The sequence below is a fragment of the Ictalurus punctatus genome, chromosome 20 (assembly GCF_001660625.3).
Source record: "Ictalurus punctatus breed USDA103 chromosome 20, Coco_2.0, whole genome shotgun sequence".
Taxonomy (NCBI): domain Eukaryota; kingdom Metazoa; phylum Chordata; class Actinopteri; order Siluriformes; family Ictaluridae; genus Ictalurus; species Ictalurus punctatus.
The window spans coordinates 9,362,727-9,386,876 of NC_030435.2; the positions used below are offsets into that span (position 1 = coordinate 9,362,727).

The 24,150-nt window shown below is 39.8% G+C and overlaps 1 protein-coding gene across 7 annotated transcripts in view; it reads right to left on the minus strand.

The window, feature by feature from the left end:
• The window catches only part of pitrm1 (pitrilysin metallopeptidase 1), a 101,551-nt gene that overhangs the window by 43,544 nt on the left and 33,857 nt on the right, over window positions 1-24,150 (minus strand). For all 7 annotated transcript variants that reach the window (XM_047162485.2, XM_047162484.2, XM_017495337.3 and 4 more), the window contains exons 7-12: window positions 22,627-22,787; window positions 18,741-18,867; window positions 18,541-18,629; window positions 16,552-16,680; window positions 16,300-16,413; window positions 15,335-15,431 (exon numbers count right to left, since the gene is read on the minus strand). In XM_047162485.2, the coding sequence (XP_047018441.1) occupies window positions 15,335-15,431; window positions 16,300-16,413; window positions 16,552-16,680; window positions 18,541-18,629; window positions 18,741-18,867; window positions 22,627-22,787 (717 nt within the window). The remainder of the gene's footprint in view (window positions 1-15,334; window positions 15,432-16,299; window positions 16,414-16,551; window positions 16,681-18,540; window positions 18,630-18,740; window positions 18,868-22,626; window positions 22,788-24,150) is intronic.

A 24,150-nucleotide genomic window follows, 5' to 3' on the forward strand; every position in this document is an offset into this window, starting at 1 on the left:
AAGAAGAAGAAGAAAAAAGGGAAATACAATAATCAAGTATAATCATAGACTAAACTCTAAATTATACTCTCCCCCGCCCTCCTTGAGAGTCCCCCAAAAACACCAAATAACTGCTCCATTTCTTCCTGAAGGAATTCCCAACTCCCATCCTTCTGCTCGACCCCTCCTCAAAGGCAGCCACCCTCCCCATCTCCACACACCACTCTGGAAACGAAGGCGCTCCATTTGATTTCCATCCCCTTAAAATAACCTGCCTACCAATCATCACACTGGTCAAAACCCAATCTTTTTTGTACCTATCCTCCAATTTTGTTACCTCCCCATCTCCCAAAATACAGAGTCTACGGCAGAACGAGATCTGAGTGTTCAACACCTCACATACAAAGCTCTGCACCTTCAACCAAAATTCTTGGATCTTACGACACCCCCAAAAAACATGGTGGTGTCTCCATCTTCTGAATGGCATTGCCAGCAGGTGGGTGTGTTTTTAAGACCGAGCCTATACAATTTAGAGGGGGTCCAATAGAACCGATGTAAAATCTTAAATTGTATAAGGCGCACCCTTGAGCCTCTAGATGCAGTTTTTATATTTTTTTAAATCCTAGCCCACTCTCCCTCCCCCAATTCCAAATTTAAATCTTTCTCCCATAATCTCTTGAGAGTGGTCGAGACTCCGTCCCCTAGACTCTGAATCAATAAGGAGTAATACACTGATGCTTCATGTCCTCTTCCAAAAGCAGAAATCACCTCTCCCAGAGTATCTGCTGCTTTAGGGGGGTGTATGCTACTCCCAAAAATAGTACAGAGCAAGTGGCGTAGTTAAAGATACCTAAAAAACTGAGATCTGGGGATCCCAAAATGTTGAGCCAATTTTTCAAAAGATATCATCACACCACTCATAAAGAACATCGAGTGTATTAACCCCACTCTCTCGTGATCCACTCTGACCAACAAAAAGGGGACTTATTAATACGTAGTTTGGGGTTCAGCCATAGGCTCGAGGCAACATTGAGATAAATATCAGAATCAAACACTCTGGACACTATTGTCCACACTGAGTGCAGATGTGAAATAACGGGTTGTGATTCAACTTCTCTGGTTAGATTAATGGAAAGGCTTTGCAGTTTCAAAAAAGGGGCAAGAACTTCTTGTTCAATGCATAACCAGGGAGGGGCTCTCTCAGGTGGAAGTGACCAATGAGCCAAATGTCTGAGACCAAATGCATAATAACAAAACAGAATCTTGGGTAGGCCTAGCCCACCCTTGTCAATCGGCCTATGTAACTTATTGAAATTTAACCTGGGATGCTTACCATTCCAAATAATAGAGTTCACTATACTCTCAAATTGCTTGAAATAAGAAACAGGGACATCTATAGGGAGAGATTGTAGCAGGTAATTGAATTTTGAAACTCATTTTAATAATATTAACCTTCCCGATAGATAAATGTAAAGAAGACCACCTATCTACATCACTCGAAAACCTTGTTATTAACGGGTCAATATTAACTCTAACTAAATCGGACAAATTTTTTGGAAATAAAATACCCAAATACTTAATGCCCTGTTTGGGCCACAGGAAGGCACCAGGCTGAAAGGCCGTTACTGGACAGTATGCTGTCAGAGCCAAAGCTTCGGATTTAGACCAGTTGACTTTGTATCCTGAGAATTTGGAAAAGGAATTAATAATTCTGTGAAGGCAAGGCATAGATCTAGTAGGGTCAGAGACGAATAATAAAATATCATCTGCATAAAGCAAAAGCTTATGCGCCACACCTCCCGCCACCACCCCTGATAAATCATTCTCCTTTCTTATCGCAGCTGCTGATGATTCCAGGGCAAGACAGAACAATGATGGGAAAGAGGGCAACCCTGTCAGGTGCCCCTATCCAGAGTAAAATAATCTGAAATTAGTCAATTTGTTTGTACTGCCGCTACCAGGTGTCTATAAAGTAGCTTAATCCAACCAATGAAAGTATTCCCGAACCCATACACTTCCAAAATCTTAAAAAGATAATCCCATTCTACCATATCAAACGCCTTTTTGGCATCAAGTGAGATAGCAGCAACCGGAGACTGATCATTCGCTACTGACCACATGATATCAATGAGACGTCTAATGTTATCAGAAGAGCTACGGCCCCGAATAAACCCCGCCTGATCTATATGTATAAGAGATATCATTACTTTACTTAATCAGTTAGCCAGAATTTTCGACAAGATTTTTACATCTAACTGGATCAGGGAAATTGGACGATAACTTTTACACTCACTTGTATCTTTGTCTTTTTTTAAGAATCAGACTGATTCGGGCTTGTGTCATGGGTGGAGGAAGCTTTCCATTCTTTAATGATTCTGTATAAACTAACAGAAGTGGAGCCAGTTCTGTAGCATAAGATTTGAAAAACTCAGCGGCAGAGAGAGATAGTTTGTATATATTGTAACCGTAGTTTTGACAGGTATAGGTCAAAGGTCAAAAAGATACACATTCTAACTCTCTATATCTAGATCAAAGGTCATGATCATAAAAATATGAATAGTTATGTTAAATCTGGATCACATCCATTCGTGACCATATATGGTGCTGCCATGTGTGTTTTTCCGCCCCACACGTTGCGCACACATGGTATATCTTTTCACATAGAATATGAAGCTCTCTGTGGTAGGTCATAAAAATATATATAGTTTTGTTAAATCTGTTTCACATCCAAATCGTGACCATACCTGGTACGGCCATGTGTTCCCCCTAACCCACCCCACCCCACCGCACCCCACCCCACACACACACACACACAAGTTGCATACTCATGTTTTTTCTCTTCACATAGAATATGAAGCTCTCTGTGGTAGGTCATAAGAATATAAATAGTTTTGTTAAAACTGGTTCACATCCAAATCGTGACCATACCTGGTACGGCCATGTGTATTACACATCCAAACAAAAATATGACGCACACAAACGCACTTTATTTTCACATTATTTAAAAGGAATTTAAGTGTTATGTACTAAATTACCATAATTATGAGCACAAGTTGTTAAGTTGACAATCATTTTTAAAATTATGTTTCTCCATTTAGATTGTCTGCAGTAGAATGCAGTCTTTTAATCCAGGAAAAATGACTGCCTTTAAGTTTTATAACAATAGTAAGTAAAATCCAGCGTGATTTACATTACAAATCTCATACATAACATCTCTGCAGGATTTATAGACGTTAAAGCACTGAATGAAATGAGCAATATAGACAAAAAATAAACACTCTGTGTCTACTACTTTTATCTCTCATAGAACTATCCACAGTCCAAAGGCTGTGGAGCTAGAAGGCTACGTGTGCGAATGACAAAAGATTTTAAAAAATAAAATAAAAAATGTATCAATACACGAAATTAGATTACACAATGTAGTTGAGGTTTACATGAATAAGCAGAAATGTAATCATGCTTATCTTTCCTATAGCACAAATGAAAAGCCCTCTCTAGATGAACAGATTTGTCAAATGAAACTTTTTCCTTCTTTTCCACTGCTACGGTAAACTAAAGAGTGGATATTCAAATTACACTGCTAAATATGACTAGCATTAGCTACGTGTACTAGTGCAAAATAGTCCATCAAATGTATTAGCAGGTGTAGCCTATACACGAGTCCACTATTGGTCATATCACAACTGAGAACATGCCCCAAATTCATTGCTTTAGTAGAATTTAAATGTAAGTGAAATGATATTCAAATTGTAATGTCCTTAGTATTTGTTCAGTCTACAGGTCCTCTAACACTCTGTCAAATGAATAAATGTAAATGTACTACAACGTAAATTTTGTTTTAAATCAATTAACGCAGAAATTACACACAATATTAAGTTGATGTAATTATCAACATTATTATGTCAACACAACTCATCAAAATAATGTGTACAACTTTAAATATTTAATTAATTCAATAAATTAGAATTTTTATCTTGCAACCACACATTAAATTTAGATTGTGGGGGTTTGTTTTGTATAGCTCCGCTGTTAGAAAATACATGATGGTTGAATGTGAACATAAATGAGCAGAATGTAAGCTTATGGAATAAATTAAACTTTATTGATTGCACTTTTTGAGAAAATGGCATGACTTTGAATAAAAATTTACTGAAATAAATACTCTAAAACATTGATATACCCGAAGAAATGTAAAAAAGAAAAAAAAAAAAAAAAAAACAACTTTTTACATACCTTCTAAATAGGTCCCTTTAGGAGGTAAACGTTTTAAAGACGGTGTTTTATAAGAAATGCGCGTATTACATGCCTTCTAAACCTAACCCTTTAGGATGTAAAGTGCTGCTTAAAAGAATCGAGAGTTTTGTTTAAACTAGAAGACACATTTTCCGGGGAATGTCTTGTAGGCCTATACACAGTGTCCTACACATCTGAAGTGTGTGTGTATGTGGGTGTGGGGGGTGTGCGTGCGTGTGTGTGGGTGTGTTAGAGAGAGAGAGAGAGAGAGAGTCGAGTGTTTCCTGGGGGTTTGCTGACCAGACTGCTTGCAGTGTGTTTATGTTAATGAATTAAGGTACGAGTCGTGTGTTTTAGGGTTTAACGATCCCTACCAATGTGTACATTTGTGGTTTAAGTGAATCTTTGTTTCTGAAATTACTTCTGTGGTAAATATCAGTTTGTGTAACTAATCTATCAGAAAATACTAGACCTGGTGACTGAATGTGGTAGATGTATTAGAATTTTGGACATGTTATGCATGTGTAGCTCCCTATGTGTATGATCTATGTGTAATCCTTCTGTCAAGAAATGAGCAGACTGAGGTTTGTGAAATAATTGAACTATTTATTGGCTACGTTGTTGAGAAAATCACTGTGATGTGTAAAACATTTCTACAGTCCTTCAAGGCTGTATGATGTCGTTGTTCTCTTTTACTGAAAGAAAGGTCAAAACCATCGGTGTTATTCGTTGTGAAGACTGAAGTGACAATATGTCTGAAGAAAATGAAAATATGTATTACATATCCTACCTGCTAACCAGGTTATTTTAAGGGTGAAAAAACCTTTTTTAAAGACGGTGTTTTAAAACAGTCGTGCATTTTGTTTAAACTATAAACAAGATTTCAGAAAATGGTTCGTCAACGAGGATACTTACACAGAACTGTCGCTAAATACATAAGCTTTCGTCTATGCTTTGACATCCCATGTCCCAGCAGTACATTTATGACCTCTGATGACCATGTGGGTGTGCGGGGGTGGGTGTGAGAGAGAGAGAGACACAGGTGTTCTTTCGGGGGTTTTGCTGACCAGAATTCTTACAAATGTGTTTGTTAACGAATTAAAGGGAGTCGTGTGTCTCAGTGTTAAAATAATGGTTAAGACGTCGTAGTTAAAACACAGAAGAAACTCTGCAACTATATGTTACTATGTCTGCTCCGAGAAATCCTAATACCCTTAGAAGATTGCTGTGTATTCACCAACAAGAGGACCTGATGAAATGAGAGAGGACCTGACTTTTGCTCCAAAAAATTTTTTATTTTATTATTTATTTATTTATTTATTTATTTTTAAACCAAGAGATTAGTTTGACAATTTATTAATGAAGGTAATGTAAAGACGATGTTGTTTAACCCTGAGCAGGGCGTCAACAGCTCCAAAGATCCTGTCTTAAGTCCGAGGGTTTAGTTAGGAGGTAGAAAAACATTTAAAGATGATGTTTTAAAAGAGTCGTGCATTTTGTTTAAACTATAAACGAGATTTCAGAAAACGGTTCGCCAACGAGGATACTTACACAGAACTTTCGCTAAAAACATAAGCTTTCGTCTATGCTTTGACATCCCGTGTCCCAGCAGTACATTTATGACCTCTGGTGACCATGTGGGTGTGCGGGGGTGGGTGTGAGAGAGAGAGACACAGGTGTTCTTTCGGGGGTTTTGCTGACCAGAATTCTTACAAATGTGTTTGTTAACGAATTAAAGGGAGTCGTGTGTCTCAGTGTTAAAATAGTGGTTAAGACGTCGTAGTTAAAACACAGAAGAAACTCTGCAACTATCTGCTACAATGTCCGCTCCGAGAAATCCTAATACCCTTAGAAGATTGCTGTGTATTCACCAACAAGAGGACCTGTTGAAATGAGAGAGGACCTGACTTTTGCTCCAAAATTTTTTTATTTTTTTTAAAAACCAAGAGGTTAGTTTGACAATTTATTAATGAAGGTAATGTAAAGACGTTGTTGTTTAACCCTGAGCAGGGCGTCAACAGCTCCAAAGATCCTGTCTTAAGTCCGAGGGTTTAGTTAGGAGGTAGAAAAACATTTAAAGATGATGTTTTAAAAGAAACAAGTGTTTCATCCTTAATGGTAAAAAAGAAAAATGGTTGTACTCCAATATGAAATAAAACGGTGGAGACACACTGAGTACACTTCTGTTCCACAGTCTATAAGGATCCCCAAACTTCATGTAGTGTGGAAAAATATATACACCCTCCGTGACTACGTTACTTAAGGTTTAAACATTTTTATTTTGTGATGGCAGCAAGACAAAACGGTTGTGCATTTGGTATGTGGTGATTTTAGAATTAGGCCCCAAATGTCAAATATGTTTTGTGTATGGCTTCGTCAGGCAAAGATCACGATGGTATGGAAAGAGTATACAAGAGTAATTGGGGTGATCTAATGCTTAGGACTTGTACAGTACTTCAGCTCGGGAACGTCCCACCATGGCGTTCAGAGAGGCGTTATCTATGGTACACGTATATATAATATAGATCAGATCACCAGTCTGTCTTTACCCACTCCTGATCTGGGGGTGGGTGGGATGGGGATAACAGTTCAGGCATATTTCCAACAGAACAGAATATTAGACATTTAGTGTAAACTAGTGAAAAAAAAAATAAAATCTCTGAAACATTTCAGTGAAAATAGTGGTCCATATTTAATGCATTATATTAGAAATGATAGTACAGTCTTTGTTGATCAGTTACCAACTCATACTTTATAATAATTTGTTTAGGAGCATCTGAATCTGGCAAATAACTTTTATTGCATTTAGGCATACAATAAAAGTTAATAAAAAAATTAGGAAGAAATGACTTGTGCACTACTGCTGCGGATATTAAGTCAAACCATTTTGTTCAAACTTCAGCATGACCCATAGAGAAGCAGAAACCTATGGCACCTTATGAATACCATGTGAAGGATTACGTTGACTCGTCCCTTACAGTTACAAAGACATGTCCCTGTGCAGGATCACCTTCGCACCAGCATCGGACCCCTCTTATCCCATTTCAACGTATAAGAAAAGGCAAAATGTAATATAAGATGTATTAGAATATATTTATAAAATATAACACATTATGAGGAAGAAACATAAAATATTATTTAACAAGGTCTGCCGTTCAGCCCTCTTAACTGTAAGAGCATCATCAGTATTGTACGGCAGTTGGGGAACAGTAGTTAGCTTTCAGATGTCAGATATAAAACAACTTTTTGAGTCACAGTGCCAAACTACTGGTATTATATTCGGATCCTTCTTTTTCAGCATGAAGGACCGGCATTTATTTAATAGACAGATGGTACAGCCATATACTTGGTCAGAGGATTTAGGAATTTCTTTGAGAAAGGTTCATTGTTTTTGTTCTTTTATCATAGCTTCAGTTTGTATACTTACTTTGGTTAGTGACTTAAACTGTTTTATTAGGTATGGACAGATTTCATTAACAGGGAACGATGATAGGTGAAGATTAAGTTGGTATGCGTGTACAAAATAAAACTGTCTATATGTATATTTGTCTGCTATGTATCTGTTTAAACACTGCTGTAATGGCGATATAAAGAGAGAGAGATACCCATTTACTAATTCATAGAACCCCTTTCCAACTTTTCAAGTTCGTTATACATTTTTCTTTTCAAGCATCGTGTTCAGACATTGCAAATCATCAGTCTGAAGGTTAAGGGTTACTTAGATTTTTGCTTCTTCAGCATCAAAAAAAAAAAAAGTCTAAACATTAATCTTATTATTAAACTCAGAAACAATATAACTGTCTGGTTGTGATCATAATAAAAGGCAACGTGAAAGGTGACTTAATTCCCAATGAGATTTCTCTATGTTCTCTATGACCTTTCTACAGTATATGCCATTAAGTCCTAGTGTCCAGCCATCATTACAGCACGGGAGAGGAAATCTCGTTCATCAGATGTGCGATGTACGTCTAGACAATCTGAATTTTCTCAACATAAATGTTGTGTGTAGTTTGTTATCAGATTGTCTAGACGTACATCGCACATCTGATGAACGAGATTTCCTCTCCCGTGCTGTAATGATGGCTGGACACTAGGACTTAATGGCATATATGGTCTCCATATAAACATCAAGTTCAGTCTAACATTTGTCGGAAATCAGGATTTTGTAAAAGGGATACATTAAAGCGCCAACTAAATGATTTCTTCTTCTCCGTTTGTGGCCACACCTCTAAACTCACCAGGGCGTGATCTGAGACTAGAATGTTTCCGATTGAACAATCAGCAACAGATGAAATGAGTGATTTGAATATAAAAAAAATAAAATAAATAAAAATCTATTCTAGAATAAATCTAATGGACTGATGAAAAAAAATTGTATAGTCCCTACCAGATGGGTTCAAAAGTCTCCAAATATCTGCAAGACCAAGATTTTTACACATCCTGTGAAGCGTCACTGTTGCTCTAGGGGGCTTACACACTTCTGCAACACTATGATCAAGGACTGAGTCCATCAAAAGATTAAAAATTCTCCTCCCAATATTATATCATGTGGAGTGCCAGCAGATTGCAACATCCCTTCAAGATCTATAAAAAAAGCCCTGATCATCAGCATTAGGTGCAAAAATATTAGCCAAAATAAGACTTTGCCCCTGAATTTCTGCTAAAACAATAATTACTCTCCCTAATTTATCTTTAAACTGTTTGAGACATTTGAATTGTAGATGCTTATTTACCAATATAATGACTCCCCTGCTCTTACTTGAGCCAGCACTAAAGAAAACATGACCACCCCATATCTTCCCAAATTTTTCAGCTTCCTGTGGGGAAAGATGCATTTCTTGAAGAAACACAATATCATATTTCTTACACTTAAGAAAAGTAATGACCTTCCGTCTTTTTATGGGGTGTCCTAACCCATTCACATTCCACGTGGAGAGAGATAGTACACTCATTAACACCTGACATTTTGATATAACAGAAAAAATTAATTGTGTGCCAAAAACAAAATTATGAAGACCACAATTCAACATTAATGCAACAATAAAACCCCGAGCTTCCCCTGAACAAAACAAATCAGAAAAAAGAAAAACATGTGCATCAACCCCGCGCATGACAGCGCCAACCGGCGCCAATCTCCCTAAACCCAAAGAGTCCATGTACTCTACGAGAGCCTCCGCGACAACTCTGCCATCGGATTGCACGATTCTGCCTCACAAATTTGTGAGGCAAAATTACATAAAATATTTTGTAAAATAAAATACACCCCAACCAATAAGCAGAGTAAACACAAATAATGTATAGACTAATTCACAGACCTGCCTCGAAGATGCGTTCCTTCACAAAACAAATTCCAGCCAATATAGAGCCGTTCAGTTTCCTCGGACAGACAAACGAATAATCAGCGAGCCGGCTATTATGAAAGCATGACGTCATTATTCCAAAGTCCTGTGGAAGTACTCCACAAATCGGACTTCAGCCAACAGGAGGCACAAGCGCAAAGAGCGAGCAGAGACATCTGCCACTGTCCTGAAGCAGTGTTATTCAACAAAAGAAGCCCCGCCGCTAGGCGGAGCCAGCACAAAAGGAAACAAAACGGCATCCCGGTTCCTCTGATGGTCAAGAGCCAAATCACTCGGAGACCGCATAATTTTGCGGTCATCTGTAGTATCTATTATCAATCTGGGCTGGAACTTCATTGTAAAAGTGATCTTCTGTCCATGCCAAAATTTCTTTAAGGAAGTGATATTTCACAAAACAAAACAACCTCTAGCCGTTCGGTGGCACCAACGCAAAAAGAAATAAAAAAATGGCGCTCATTTTCCTCTGAAAGCCAGAGTACACACAGCAAGTCGACCCACTCACAAGAAAAACATCCAATGGATTATTCACCCATTGATTCAATAAAAGACATTGCCTGATTGGGACACGTAAATACTTTGCTGCCGTCTTTGGTGTTTATTCTCAGTCTGGCTGGAAACATCAGTGCAAAAGTGATCTTACGCTGGTGCAAGACTTTCTTACATTCCTTGAACTGATCGCGTTTCTCTCTTGTCGAGTTCGCAAAGTCCGGGAACAAGAAAATAATTGTGATTCTTCCAAGAGAGCTTTCCTTTGCTCCTCGCCTGGAGCAACACGAGATCTTTATCAGAAATCTGGCCAGGATTGGTCGCGGCTTGTCTCCCTCGCCAGATCTCTGAGCCGGGACTCTGTGGGCCCGCTCGAGTTCTAATTTACGGCCTGTTATGTCGAGCAGACTCGGGAAAAGCTCGTCCAGAAATTTCACCATATCTCTGCCTTCTTCATGCTCAGGAACTCCAATAATCTGCAAATTATTCCTTCAGCTTCGATTTTCAAAATCTTCCAATCTTTCAAATATTTTTTCCAAGTCTCTCTTGGTCGCGGGTGGATTAGCGGATAATGCCCTTTCCGAAGACTCAAGATACTTGATTCATTTCTCAGCATCCGCCACTCTTGTAACTAACTCAGAGAATTTTATTTCTATTGCGGTAATCGAACGTTGTATTACAGCAAGATCTTCCAAGTCAGCAACAACCTTCGTCAACATCCCTGACATGTTGGACAGATGGCACTGGATTTCCTTCTTTCATCTCAGAAATATTTCTAAAATAAGAAACATATTGTCACTACATGATGCGGAAATACTAGTTCAAGCATTCGTCACCTCTAGATTAGATTATTGTAATGCCATACTGTCTGGATGTTCCAGTAGGAATATAAATAAGCTCCAATTAGTCCAGAATGCAGCTGCTAGAGTCCTAACTAGAACTAGAAGATACGACCATATCACACCGATATTATCAATACTGCATTGGCTCCCAGTAAAATCTCGCATTAATTATAAAATACTCTTATTAACCTATAAAGCACTAAATGGTCTCGCGCCACAATATCTAAGCGACCTTTTGGTTTTATATGATCCGCCACGCCTACTTAGATCAAAAGATGCAGGCTATCTGACGGTACCTCGAATAGTGAAGGCTACAGCAGGGGGAAGAGCTTTCTCTTATAGGGCCCCACAGTTATGGAATAGTCTTCCTATTAGTGTTCGGGACTCAGACACAGTCTCAGTGTTTAAGTCTAAGCTTAAAACGTATTTGTTTACTCAAGCCTACCCTGACTAGATTCTCTTCTACTTTCTCCCTCTCTCCTTTCGCCGAGCCCCACACGAATTTAGGGAGATACTAGAGATCCAGATCCTTTCTGCCTCTGGATGGAGCTCTGCCTCTGGATGGAGCTCAAATCTTCATTCCAGACTGCTGGGACTACGGCTGCTCTTAACGCCATACAGACTTCATATAAATCCATAATGAACTTTTTCACAATATCTGTTGTTACCCAGATGAGGATGGGTTCCCTTCTGAGTCGGGTTCCTCTCAAGGTTTCTTCCTCTTAAAACATCTTAGGGAGTTTTTCCTTGCCACCGTCGCCACTCAGTGGCTTGCTCAGTTGGGATAAATTCACACCTTTAATATCTGTATACCGTGTTGATATTTCTGTAAAGCTGCTTTGAGACAATGTCTATTGTAAAAAGCGCTATACAAATAAAATTGAATTGAATTGAATTGAATTTCTTCTCCCGCGCACCACCCAAAACGAGTCCGCGGTCCACAGGCTCGTCCGGGCTTCCATCTTGAACACATAAGTGTCTTTTAATGTCTCCAGAGCTCGAGGATTTTGACTTCTTTGCCATGATTACCTCAAACAGCAAAAGTGTAACTGGGTGTACCGAATTTCACCAGATTATATCATGAAAATAATTAGAAAAATTAGCAAAGCGCAGAGCTGTCTTTCACACGTCTGCCCTTCGCATGGTGTCACGAGACCATTATTGTTAGTATTCTTATTATCTCCCTAAAGTGCCCAATTATTCAAGATCTGAATGGATTTTTTTTTTTTTTTTCATTTGGCACATTGATACTACAGGCCACAAGTAACTCCCACACCACAAATGGCCCACATGTGGCACTACAGGCCATGCCCAAAGTCTACGTGATTTTCTGCCCCATAAGTCCAAAATTTCGGAAAATTGGTATAGATGCCTTATTTCTCATTGGGAACAAAAAAGCCATAGGGACCCCTAAAGTCCGCCATGATGGATTTTCCAGTACATTGACCATTTGTCCAAAATTACACAAATCTTCTCCTCATGAACCATAGGTCAGATTGACTTGAACTGTGGTACATACAGTATCTCACAAAAGTGAGTACATCCCTCACATTTTTGTAAATATTTGATTATAGCTTTTAATGTGATAGCACTGAAGAAATGACACTTTGCTACAATATAAAGTAGTGAGTGTAGAGCTTGTATAACAATGTAAATTTGCTGTCCCCTCAAAATAGCTCAACACACAGTCAGTAACGTCTAAACCGCTGGCAACAAAAGTGAGTACACCCCTAAGTGAAAATGTCCAAATTGGGCCCAAAGTGTCAATATTTTGTGTGGCCACCATTATTTTCCATCACTGCCTTAACCCTCTTGGGCATGGAGTTCACCAGAGCTTTACAGGTTGCCACTGGAGTCCTCTCCCGCTCCACCACCTTCCATTTGAGGATGCCCCACAGTTGCTCAATAGGGTTTAGGTCTGGAGACATGCTTGGCCAGTCCATCGCCTTCACCCTCAGCTTCTTTAGCAAGGCAGTGGTTGTCTTGGAGGTGTGTTTGGGGTGTTATCATGCTGGAACACTGCCCTGCGGCCCAGTCTCCGAAGGGAGGGGATCATGCTCTGCTTCAGTATGTCACAGTACATGTTGGCATTCATGGTTCCCTCAATGAACTGTAGCTCCCCAGTGCCAGCAGCACTCATGCAGCCCCAGACCATGACACTCCCACTACCATGCTTGACTGTAGGCAAGACAGACTTGTCTTTGTACTTCTCACCTGGTTGCCGCCACACACGCTTGACACCATCTAACCAAATAAGTTTATCTTGGTCTCATCAGATCACAGGACATGGTTCCAGTAATCCATGTCCTTAGTCTGCTTGTCTTCAGCAAACTGTTTGTGGCTTTCTTATGCATAATCTTTAGAAGAGGCTTCCTTCTGGGACGACAGCCATGCAGACCAATTTGATGCAGTGTGTGGCGTATGGTCTGAGCACTGACAGGCTGACCCCCCACCCCTTCAACCTCTGCAGCAATGCTGGCAGCACTCATACGTCTATATCCCAAACACAACCTCTGGATATGACGCTGAGCACATGCACTCAACTTCTCTGGTCGACCATGGCGAGGCCTGTTCTGGGTGGAACCTGTCCTGTTAAACTGCTGTATGGTCTTGGCCACCGTGCTGCAGCTCAGTGTCAGGGTCTTGGCAAACTTCTTGTAGCCTACGCCATCTTTATGTAGAGCAACAATTCTTTTTTCAGATCCTCAGAAAGTTCCTTGCCATGAGGTGCCATGTTGAACTTCCAGTGACCAGTATGAGGGAGTGTGAGAGTGATGACACCAAATTTAACACACCTGCTCCCCATTCACACCTGAGACCTTGTAACATTAACAAGTCACATGACACCAGGCAGGGAAAGTGGCTAATTGGGCCCAATTTGGACATTTTCACATATGAATTGACAACTGTTGCACATACTTCTTGTGTCCATTAATCAATGGAACATTAGCCTATGGACTTGATCTCTGCCACACACAAAGAGGACACTACAGTATGTCATGTGTGATGGCAACCTCATATCTCCAAAAACAATGACATTAAAAGGAATAATAATTTATTGTTAACGCTAAAATAATGCTTTACACTTCTGCTAGTCATAAAACAGCTACTCCGATCCAATCACCAGTTCATATGAAGACTCTTGACCATGTTGACATATCTGAGAAATGGGTGAGTGTAAGATGAAAAATAGATTTATTCTGAATATCTGAAATATGCATACTCTGCTAAATGCTAGTCCATTGGATGTCTCCCTCCTTCCACAGTCCACAAAAGCTACAAAATTCTCATCAACTCCTCAGGCCCTTTAAACGCGTAAGCTTGGGGCAACACGCATGCATCCATGGCTTTCTGGCAAGGGTAGGCTGACTGTCTATTAGGCAAACATTCTGTGGCTGATTTTGCCACAGCTAATGCGAACAGAAACAGGAAGTCTTGCTGGCAAGAACCATGAAGCTTGGTCAATTTTGTTCTACTGTGGCACACTGAAACTGGAGACTAGAAGAAGATGTATTGCTCCTTTTTTCTTTTATTCATTATTACTATTACTCTTTTTGATGTTGTACAAATATTTATTTAATATAAATCCCCCTCTGCAATTCTGCTTTTAATTTTAGTGTTATTCTTTATGCTGCTGTAACAATTTCCCTCACGGGATCTATAAGTATATCTATATGGCTTGCATACAAATGCAACAAATGCTTACATGGGCTTTTGAGTACTAAATTTGGTTCTGTTAATGTCTTATTTTTAACTTACAGATTGTGTTTCTTGTATTCTCCACTGAGTGCAACTGTCAAATCTAGCCCATTGGCAAGGCACGGTTGACAGCTACTTGTGAGAATGAGCTGTGAAAATTAAAATCTGTGGTTACAGCGCCACTTAGCGGTCAAGAACAGCAAATGTATGTTACCGCCGCAACTGCAGCGGGATTCGAGGTGCCAAAAACGTATTCTGGTTGGGTACCCTCTGTACACAAAAACAATTTACACTATAGTGAAGGAACAAATAACACATTCTTTTGCACATTGCATAGCCTCTATATACATTTTACAACTCTGTATATATGCTTCCACATATCCTATTTCATTTATTCACATCATATTCCCTACAGTCTATTATATTTTATTATATCTACTGTATTTTATCATTTTACTACATTCTATTTTTATGGTGTGTATATCCTTAGTTGTTGTTGGTCTGTTTGTTATTGCACTGTGGGACAAATAACTAAGAAAAAACATTTCACTACATTAAATGACATGTATGTATCATATATGTGACAAATAAAGAACCTTGAAGTGTCTGTGTGTGTCAGAGAGAGCGTGAGAGAGAGCGTGAGAGAGAGCGAGAGAGAGAGAGAGAGAGAGAGAGAGAGAGAGAGAGAGAGAGAGAGAGAGAGAGAGGTGTGCATGATATGTGCATGTAACTCACAGAGACAAGGGCCAAGCCAAAATTGGTAGACTGGTGTTTCATCTGAACCTCAATCTTATGCAGTAACCCCTCAATCCGCTCCTCTTCAAACCCAGCCCTGCAACCATTCACAACCAGACACTCAGGACTAAAACATATTAGTATTTACATTAACAGACCCAGAGAGTCATAAAACCTGCAAGCAAACAAATGTGCACACTTGCATAAAGCTGCTGTAAGTTACTATTCAAGAAAGTTTACATCCTAGAATGTGCCTGGGTAGTCAATACCCAATGCTAGTACATAAACATAAAATTACACTATAAATAAACAGATTGTAAGCACTAGATTTATTAAGCAGGTAATAAACGTATTGAAGGTACCCCTTGCATCCACAAATAAAGGGCTCCCTTTCATTACTGTACTTTTACAGTTACCCGAAGGACATAACACCAAATATGTCACATCGATAAAAACTCAAAAGCACCTATGGGCCTTCATTGCACCCTCAATGAAGCTGACTGCTACATAATGTGGCTACAAAGAGAAGGCTCACACATCTGGGCTGACACTATTCTCTGATTCTCCAATCAGAGACCAAAACTGCATCACTGCTTGCAGCAATTTAGAATTAAAATACTAATTTGGCCCCCCAGTTTCGCAACAGAAAGTTTTTCACCCTAAGAGATCACAAGTTCAAATCCAAGCAGTGACACAGTCATCCGTGGCCAGAAGCAAATAAAGCAATATTGGCTGTGCTCTCTGGGTGAAATGGATGGCATTACTCTATCCCCTGTCAATCAGAGCGACACTTGTCAATTGTGAGCATCTGTAAGCTCATCAATATTACTGCATTTAGTTGGTTGATCTCAGGAAGGGGTTATTTCACTGAACCCATCTTAAAAGATGGTTGGTGTAGAGATGGAAACCTTTTTGTTTAGCTGCAAAAAATAGATATATTCAAAACACTTTTACTCAGTACTTACTCTATGATGTCATCGATGGTTTGGCTAATGATCTGTTTGATATTCTCCATGTCCTCTTCTGCTATGCCCTGCAAGCCGATGCTAAATGAGGCCTCCCTGGTACTGCCATCATACCTGTGTAATACATTTACAACAGAGGCACACCAGTATACCTGTTCATGAAACTTTGAAAATTCAAGGTGACATTACACTAGACTCTATGTTATATATTATCAGAAATGATCAGAAATGGGTATTGACTTGTATGTTTACCCAACTACAGAAGAGAAGTCAGTACCAATCTTTCGTTCAATCAGCGTTTTGTAAAATGGAGAATTCGGGCCAGAGATCATCAGGGAAGAGAGAAAACTCAGAGTGAAAGCCTCAAACGTGTCGGTGATGCTGTAGAGAACACAGACGAACATGCACACACATACAGTGAGGGGAAAAAAGTATTTGATCCCCTGCTGATTTTGTATGTTTGCCCACTGACAAAGAAATGATCATTCTATAATTTTAATGGTAGATTAATTTGAACAGTGAGAGACAGAAAAAAAAAAAAAATCCAGAAAAACACATGTCAAAAATGTTATAAATTGGTTTGCATTTTAATGAGTGAAATATGTATTTGACCCCTCTGCAAAACATGACTTAGTACTTGGTGGCAAAACCCTTATTGGCAATCACAGAGGTCAGATATTTCTTGTAGTTGGCCACCAGGTTTGCACACATCTCAGGAGAGATTTTGTCCCACTCCTCTTTGCAGATCTTCTCCAAGTCATTAAGGTTTCGAGGCTGACGTTTGGCAACTCGAACCTTCAGCTCCCTCCACAGATTTTCTATGGGATTAAGGTCTGGAGACTGGCTAGGCCACTCCAGGACCTTAATGTGCTTCTTCTTGAGCCACTCCTTTGTTGCCTTGGCCGTGTGTTTTGGATCATTGTCATGCTGGAATACCCATCAACGACCCATTTTCAATGCCCTGGCTGAGGGAAGGAGGTTCTCACCCAAGATTTGACGGTACATGGCCCCGTCCATCGTCCCTTTGATGCAGTGAAGTTGTCCTGTCCCCTTAGCAGAAAAACACCCCCAAAGCATAATGTTTCCACCTCCATGTGTGATGGTGGGGATGGTGTTCTTGGGGTCATAGGCAGCATTCCTCCTCCTTCAAACACAGCGAGTTGAGTTGATGCCAAGGAGCTCCATTTTGGTCTCATCTGACCACAACACAACACTTTCACCCAGTTGTTCTCTGAATCATTCAGATGTTCATTGGCAAACTTCAGACGGGCATGTATATGTGCTTTCTTGAGCAGAGGGACCTTGCGGGAGCTGCAGGATTTCAGTCCTTCACGGCGTAGTGTGTTACCAATTGTTTTCTTTGTGACTATGGTCCCAGCTGCCTTGAGATCATTGACAAGATCTTCCCGTGTAGTTCTGGGCTGATTCCTCACTGTTCTCATGGTCATTGCAACTCCACAAGGTGAGATCTTGCATGGAGCCCCAGGCCGAGGGAGATTGACAGTTCTTTTGTGTTTCTTCCATTTGCGAATAATCGCACTAACTGTTGTCACCTTCTCACCAAGCTGCTTGGCAATGGTCTTGTAGCCCATTCCAGACTTGTGTAGGTCTACAATCTTGTCCCTGACATCCTTGGAGAGCTCTTTGGTCTTGGCCATGGTGGAGAGTTTGGAATCTGATTGATTGATTGCTTCTGTGGACAGGTGTCTTTTATACAGGTAACAAGCTGAGATTAGGGGCACTCCCTTTAAGAGTGTGCTCCTAATCTCAGCTCGTTACCTGTATAAAAGACACCTGGGAGCCAGAAATCTTTGATTGAGAGGGGGTCAAATACTTATTTCCCTCATTAACATGCAAATCAATTTATAACATTTTTGACATGCGTTTTTCTGGATTTTTTTTGTTGTTATTCTGTCTCTCACTGTTCAAATAAATCTACCATTAAAATTATAGACTGATCATTTCTTTGTCAGTGGGCAAACGTACAAAATCAGCAGGGGATCAAATACTTTTTTCCCCCCTCACTGTACATACACGTACACAGAGTAATTAGTAATATGTAAACATTTTTTACTTTTTCAATTAAAGTGATAATTCCCCCTCCAAAAAAAGTTAGTCAAGTTGCTTTTAACACACAACTAACAAGTTTTTCCTCTTTTTTCTTAAGTACAAGAGGAAATACTATTTTTCTCAGTAAGTTTAACTAATTGTGTGCATGCATGTGTGTGTGTGTACACTTACTCCCCCAGCAGGTAGCTGACACATAGTGTATTCTGTTTAGCTGCATCTGGAGCCAATGCATCAGGACTGCAGGTCACGTGAGCTTCCCTCTAAACAAAATCATGTACTTCATGTGTCAGTGTGATACTGATTTCTTGCACAGTTAAGTATTTCTGTAGGAAAGTGTGGCACGTGTGTGCGTGTCTGTGAGTCTGACTAACTGGCACATCCCATCGGTTCTGTGCTGGTACTGCAGTGTTTGTTTCTGTTCTCTGAAACTTGCACAGAGCCTCCTCCTGTATCTGCTTCAGATGCTGCTCCAATGGCATATCACCATAGGTAAAAAACCTGTTAAACAAATACAGAATATGGGAGTACATGCAACAGTAGAATATACAGCCCCCTCTGAAAGTATTGGTATGACGAAGCCATTTGAGTTGGCCAGTCAGAAACATTTCACTTTCCCCAGATGAAGTCCTTTGCTGTGTTGGCAGTATGTTTTGGGTCACTGTCTTGTTGAATAATGTTGTTTCTCCCAATAGGGCGGCTGTGACTCAGGCTGTAGAGCAGGTTTGTCCACTAATCGTAGGGTTGGCCAAAGTGTCCTTGGGCAAGACACTAAACCTTAAGTTGCTAACAACTTGCATGCAAGAGTGTGTGTGTATGTATATGTATATATACACACACACACACACACACACACACACACACACACACACACATACATATATATATATATATATATATATATATATATATATATATATATATATATATATATATATATATATATATATATATAAATATATAAAATGGAATCTGCACACAATAGCTCGTGGTCGTTCATCAGGCTTGGGCTTCGGCTGAGGGTCCTGTGGGACTTGTCCAAAACCGGCTCCTTCTCCAGACCAAACGCTTCTTTTAACAAGGCCGCTAAGCAGTAGTTGTACATGTGTCAGGGCCCTCTGGAACTCCCACTATCCTAATGTTATTGCGCCGTGATCTCGACTCCAAATCCTCACATTTATTCTCTAACTGAGTCACGATCGCAGTGAGAGACTCGATAGTAGTCTTCATATGAACTGTGTCATTGGTGCAACCGGAGAGAGCATGCTCCATTTCCCAACAGTACCCTTCAGTGTTGATATGGTAGCCTCGGTAGCAACTTTATCACTAGCCAGCTGTGTCTTCAAGGCCTGCAGGTCAAGCTGGATAGTAGACAGCGCACCCCTGAGAGTCTCCTTGACCTTCTGGAGCTCCTTTTCAAAAATATCGGCGATGTCCTTCCTCAGTAAAGCCAGCAACTCAAGCCTGAGTGCGGCAAAGTCAGGGTCACCGCTCGGCGACGCAGATACAGGGGGAGAAGGGGACTCGCTCACAGCGCGCACACTTGGCCTCAGTCGTGTCTGAATGCTACCACGGGTTTTCGTGTTCTTTCCAGACATTTTAACGTACCACAAAGTTAAAATTGCAAACAAGGAAACAGAATAGAATAAGTGAAAATATATTGTATGACCGAAAAGCGCAAATTAATTACAATTTTTAATCGAAATCAGCAGGAGCCTCCAACTTCGTGTCCTACTCCACCGAATTCCGAATTCCCACAAAGGAGATTTCTGAGGACCTCAGAAAAACAGTTGTTGATACACATCTGGCTGGAAATACAAGACCATTGTTACCCTCCCCAGGAGTGGTCGACCAACAAAGATCACTCCAAGAGCAAGTTGTGGAATAGTCTGTGAGGTCACAAAGGAACCCAGGGTAATTTCTAAGCAACTAAAGGACTCTTGCACATTGGCTTATGTTAATGTTCATGAGTCCACCGTCATGAGAACACAGAACAACAATGGTGTGCATGGCAGGGTTGCAAGGAGAAAGCCACTGCTCTCCAAAAAGAACATTGCTGACTATCTGCAGTTATATCATGTGCACAAGGCAGAAGGCTATTGCAAAAAATGTTTTATAGCTGGATAAGTCCAAAATAGAACTTTTCGTTTAAATGAGAAGCATTATGTTTGGAGAAAGGAAAATGCTGCATTCCAGCATAAGAACCTTATCCCAGCTGTGAAATATTGTGGTGGAAGTATCATGATTAAGGCTGCAACAACTAATTGATAAGATCGACAATAATTGATGATTAAAATAATCGACAACAAATTTCATTATCGATTAGTTGGGTATGTGACGTCACTTCACAATGGTGAAAAACACATTTCTATGTGTCACGATTCCCCCTTGAAGCAGCGTGCTCTAAGCGCGAATGCGCGAACACCTGCTTTTCCGTTGTTGACTGTAATGACATCTGGACACGTGTGTTTTGTTTATGTTTGTCATGTCTCCTCACTGTTCTGTCATTGGCTGGGATTTCACGTGGGTCTGAATTGCTCTCAGCTGCTAGCGGTTTAGACGCTGATCATGTCCGCATATATACCGCGCGCCTCCCAGCACACAACGCGGAAGAGTAATACTTTAGAGTTAGTTTAGTTTGTAGCGTATTCATAGTCAAGGTCCATGTTTAGAGTTCGTTCACGCTGGATTATCCGCTTCCAGTCCCTCGTCATAGTTCATTTCTTGTTTTGTTTATCGACCTAGATTCCTGCCTTGCCCCGTGTATGCCTGTTTGCCAATCACCTGACCTCTTGCATGTTTGTGGATTACGTTTTGGATCACGTTTTGGATTTGTCTGCCTGTCTCTCTGTTCAAACAACTGTTCATCCTGCACTTGTATCCATCCTATCTCTTCTCAGTCACGATTCGTGGCAGTAGGGAAATGATTTTGTTTGTGGTGAGTGTGAGCCTAAAAGGAGGTTTTTTAGAATTCAGTCAATGCTAATATGAATTAATAACCTTCAATAAGTTTAAGAAATCTTGGTTTAAACTTCAGAATTTAGCTAATGTGTTAATGTTAATTTGAGTAATGTGTTTATGAGACCAGTTACTGTGAAACAACTTATTGAAATAAAGAAGTGAATAAAGAGAATTAAGTTTTTATTTCCATTTCCTTCAGAATTGTGGAATTAGTTATTAATTATTTAAAAGAAGGCATAAAAGGCAGAGCTGGTACTCATTACCGATAGCTCTGCCTTTTATGCCTTCTTTTAAATTAATAATTAGTTCCACAATTTTGCACTGAAGACACGGCACCTTCGGTGCTTGGGCCCTAAAAAACATAGTTCCACATCCTCACAGATCATACACAATACTTAACTGAGCATTAATTTCTTTCCTTCCTTAAGCGATTGCAAAAATGCTCTCCATTTGTCTCATCTGACCATACTGATCATAGAACCCAGTTGCAGTAACAGTTTCAGTAGTGTCCAGTCTCTATATATTTATGTTTGTGGTTAGGTGAAAGAAAAGGCTGCCTTCTGTCACACCTTCCAAGTAGTTTGATGGCATAGAGGTGTCATCTAATTAAAACTTGGAGATTTTGTGACCCCAAAACCATGCCATCTTTTGTGGTCATTGGAGAAATCTTTGCCTCTAAACATCCATCCTCCTCACTGTGGGGCAAAATGTGGGGCAAAATACACTTACACCCTTTTCCAGGAAGGTTCATTACAGCTCTTAGGTTCTTACTTGATTTATGAAGAACAGCACACGTTTCTTAATACTTTTGTGTATTCTATAATCTTTCCCACGTTGATAACTAGGAGAATCTGGCCTCCGGGTCACCTCATTTATCTCTCATAACTCATGGATGACCTCTTAAGATCTGGTTTAACTTAAAGTAAAATATAAATGCTTGTCACATTTTGTTCATAATTCTTTGTGAGATGTGTTAAATACATATTTTAATTAAAAGTTAAATTTGTGTTTAGGTACATTCTATAATGTGTCATGGACAGTCTTAATAAGCATTTCACTGCACATTGTACTGTGTATGGTTGTGTTTGTGTGTGTGTGTGTGTGTGTGTGTGTGTGTGTGTGTGTGTGTGACATAAGATCTGAATTTGATTAGATTTCACTCATACTATTGACTGGTTGTTTTGTTTATATTGATGTATTGCTGGGATTGTGGTGTGCACCTGAGGTTGAATGCCTGTATGTATGAACCTGCACCTCACATATCTTTGGATGTTAGAGAATGTGTGTGTGTGTGCGCACCTTGCATTGCTGGGATGGTAGTGTGTAGCATGAAAGTCTTTCAGTTGTTCCCATGAGAGGTCAGGTATGGCGAGAGGTTCTCCTCCTGACACCACCGAGTACGTGTGATCAGGTAACAGCTTGTTCTGCAAGTGCTGCGCGAAGACTCGTTCATTATCCGACTACACACACACACACACACACACACACACACGATACATTTTAGAAATGTTAACTACAGATTGTATAAAACCACGCATCGTGGAGCATGTTGAACTGATTGGATTTTTTTTTTCTCAGCACATCTGCACTGGTACTGCAGTGTCTTTTTCTGATTTCTACAACTTGCACATCACCTCCTCTTGTACTTTAGTGTGCAACAACCCCAACACAGAATACATGGAGGAGATTGAAAGTAAAGTTGTATTGTTCTTTTTCTTTTGGTTTGCTGCACAAATATTTGCAACTAGAGTGCATCAGTTATACATTCTCAGCCACAGAACAGACATTTCTAACTAGTGTGAATCAAATTATTACATAATAGACTTGCATCAAGTTTGTTATACTGGATGAGTTTACAGATGTAAAGGTCTTCAAAATCATGTCCTGAATGTCTTAAATTTCAGAATCTAAATTTCTGAGGAATCCATTAGCGCATAAATGATTTACAGGTGTTGAGGTTCTACAGAAACGATCTGTCTTCCAATTTATAGAGAAATGCATCGACCTAATTGGGAATGACTGTCAAGACAATGACATAAAAAGCACTGCCAAAACAACAAAGGAGTTGATCAGGGAGAAAAGCAGAAGGTTTTAGACTGGTAATCACCAGATCTTAACCGGAAACCGAAGTGAGAAACCTATGGAATGAAATTAATCTCAATTATTAATAAACTCATGCACAATTATATTATTATAATACACAAACAAATGTCTTATAATTTGTCTGAGAAGTTCAGAATTAAATGAATGTGCAGTGATTTGTACACAGAGACAGATGTATTTGTGAATACAAATAATCTATTTTGTATGAATGCATCATAATTTGTAAATGGTCTGCACTTATATAGCACTTTAACCTTAGTGGTTCCAAAGCGCTTTACACTGGTTCTCATTCACCCATTCACACCCCCCCCTATAGTAGCAGAGCTACCATGCAAGGTGCTAACATGCCATCTGGAGCAACTTGGCCACTGTTGGCATGTGGCGTCATGTGGGCCAGGAACCGAACCGCCAGCACTACGATTAGTGGACAACCCTCTGTACCACCTGAGCCACATGATGAAGAGTAAAACTGAACATCATCTGCTTCTCTCAACTTCCCAATCTCACAAACTGCAATCTTATATTGATCCCATAGAATGACCTGAACCTGCACCTGCTCATGTAGACAGCGATAAATAATAATGTTAACACTACAAGGTGGGTTTAATTCAAACTTATTTATTAAATAATTCCTCACCAATCATAATCAAGATTAGCAACTGTTCAGTCTGTAAACCTACAGTACACTGCCGCTCTCCTTCACCAACTCTAATAGCGCAT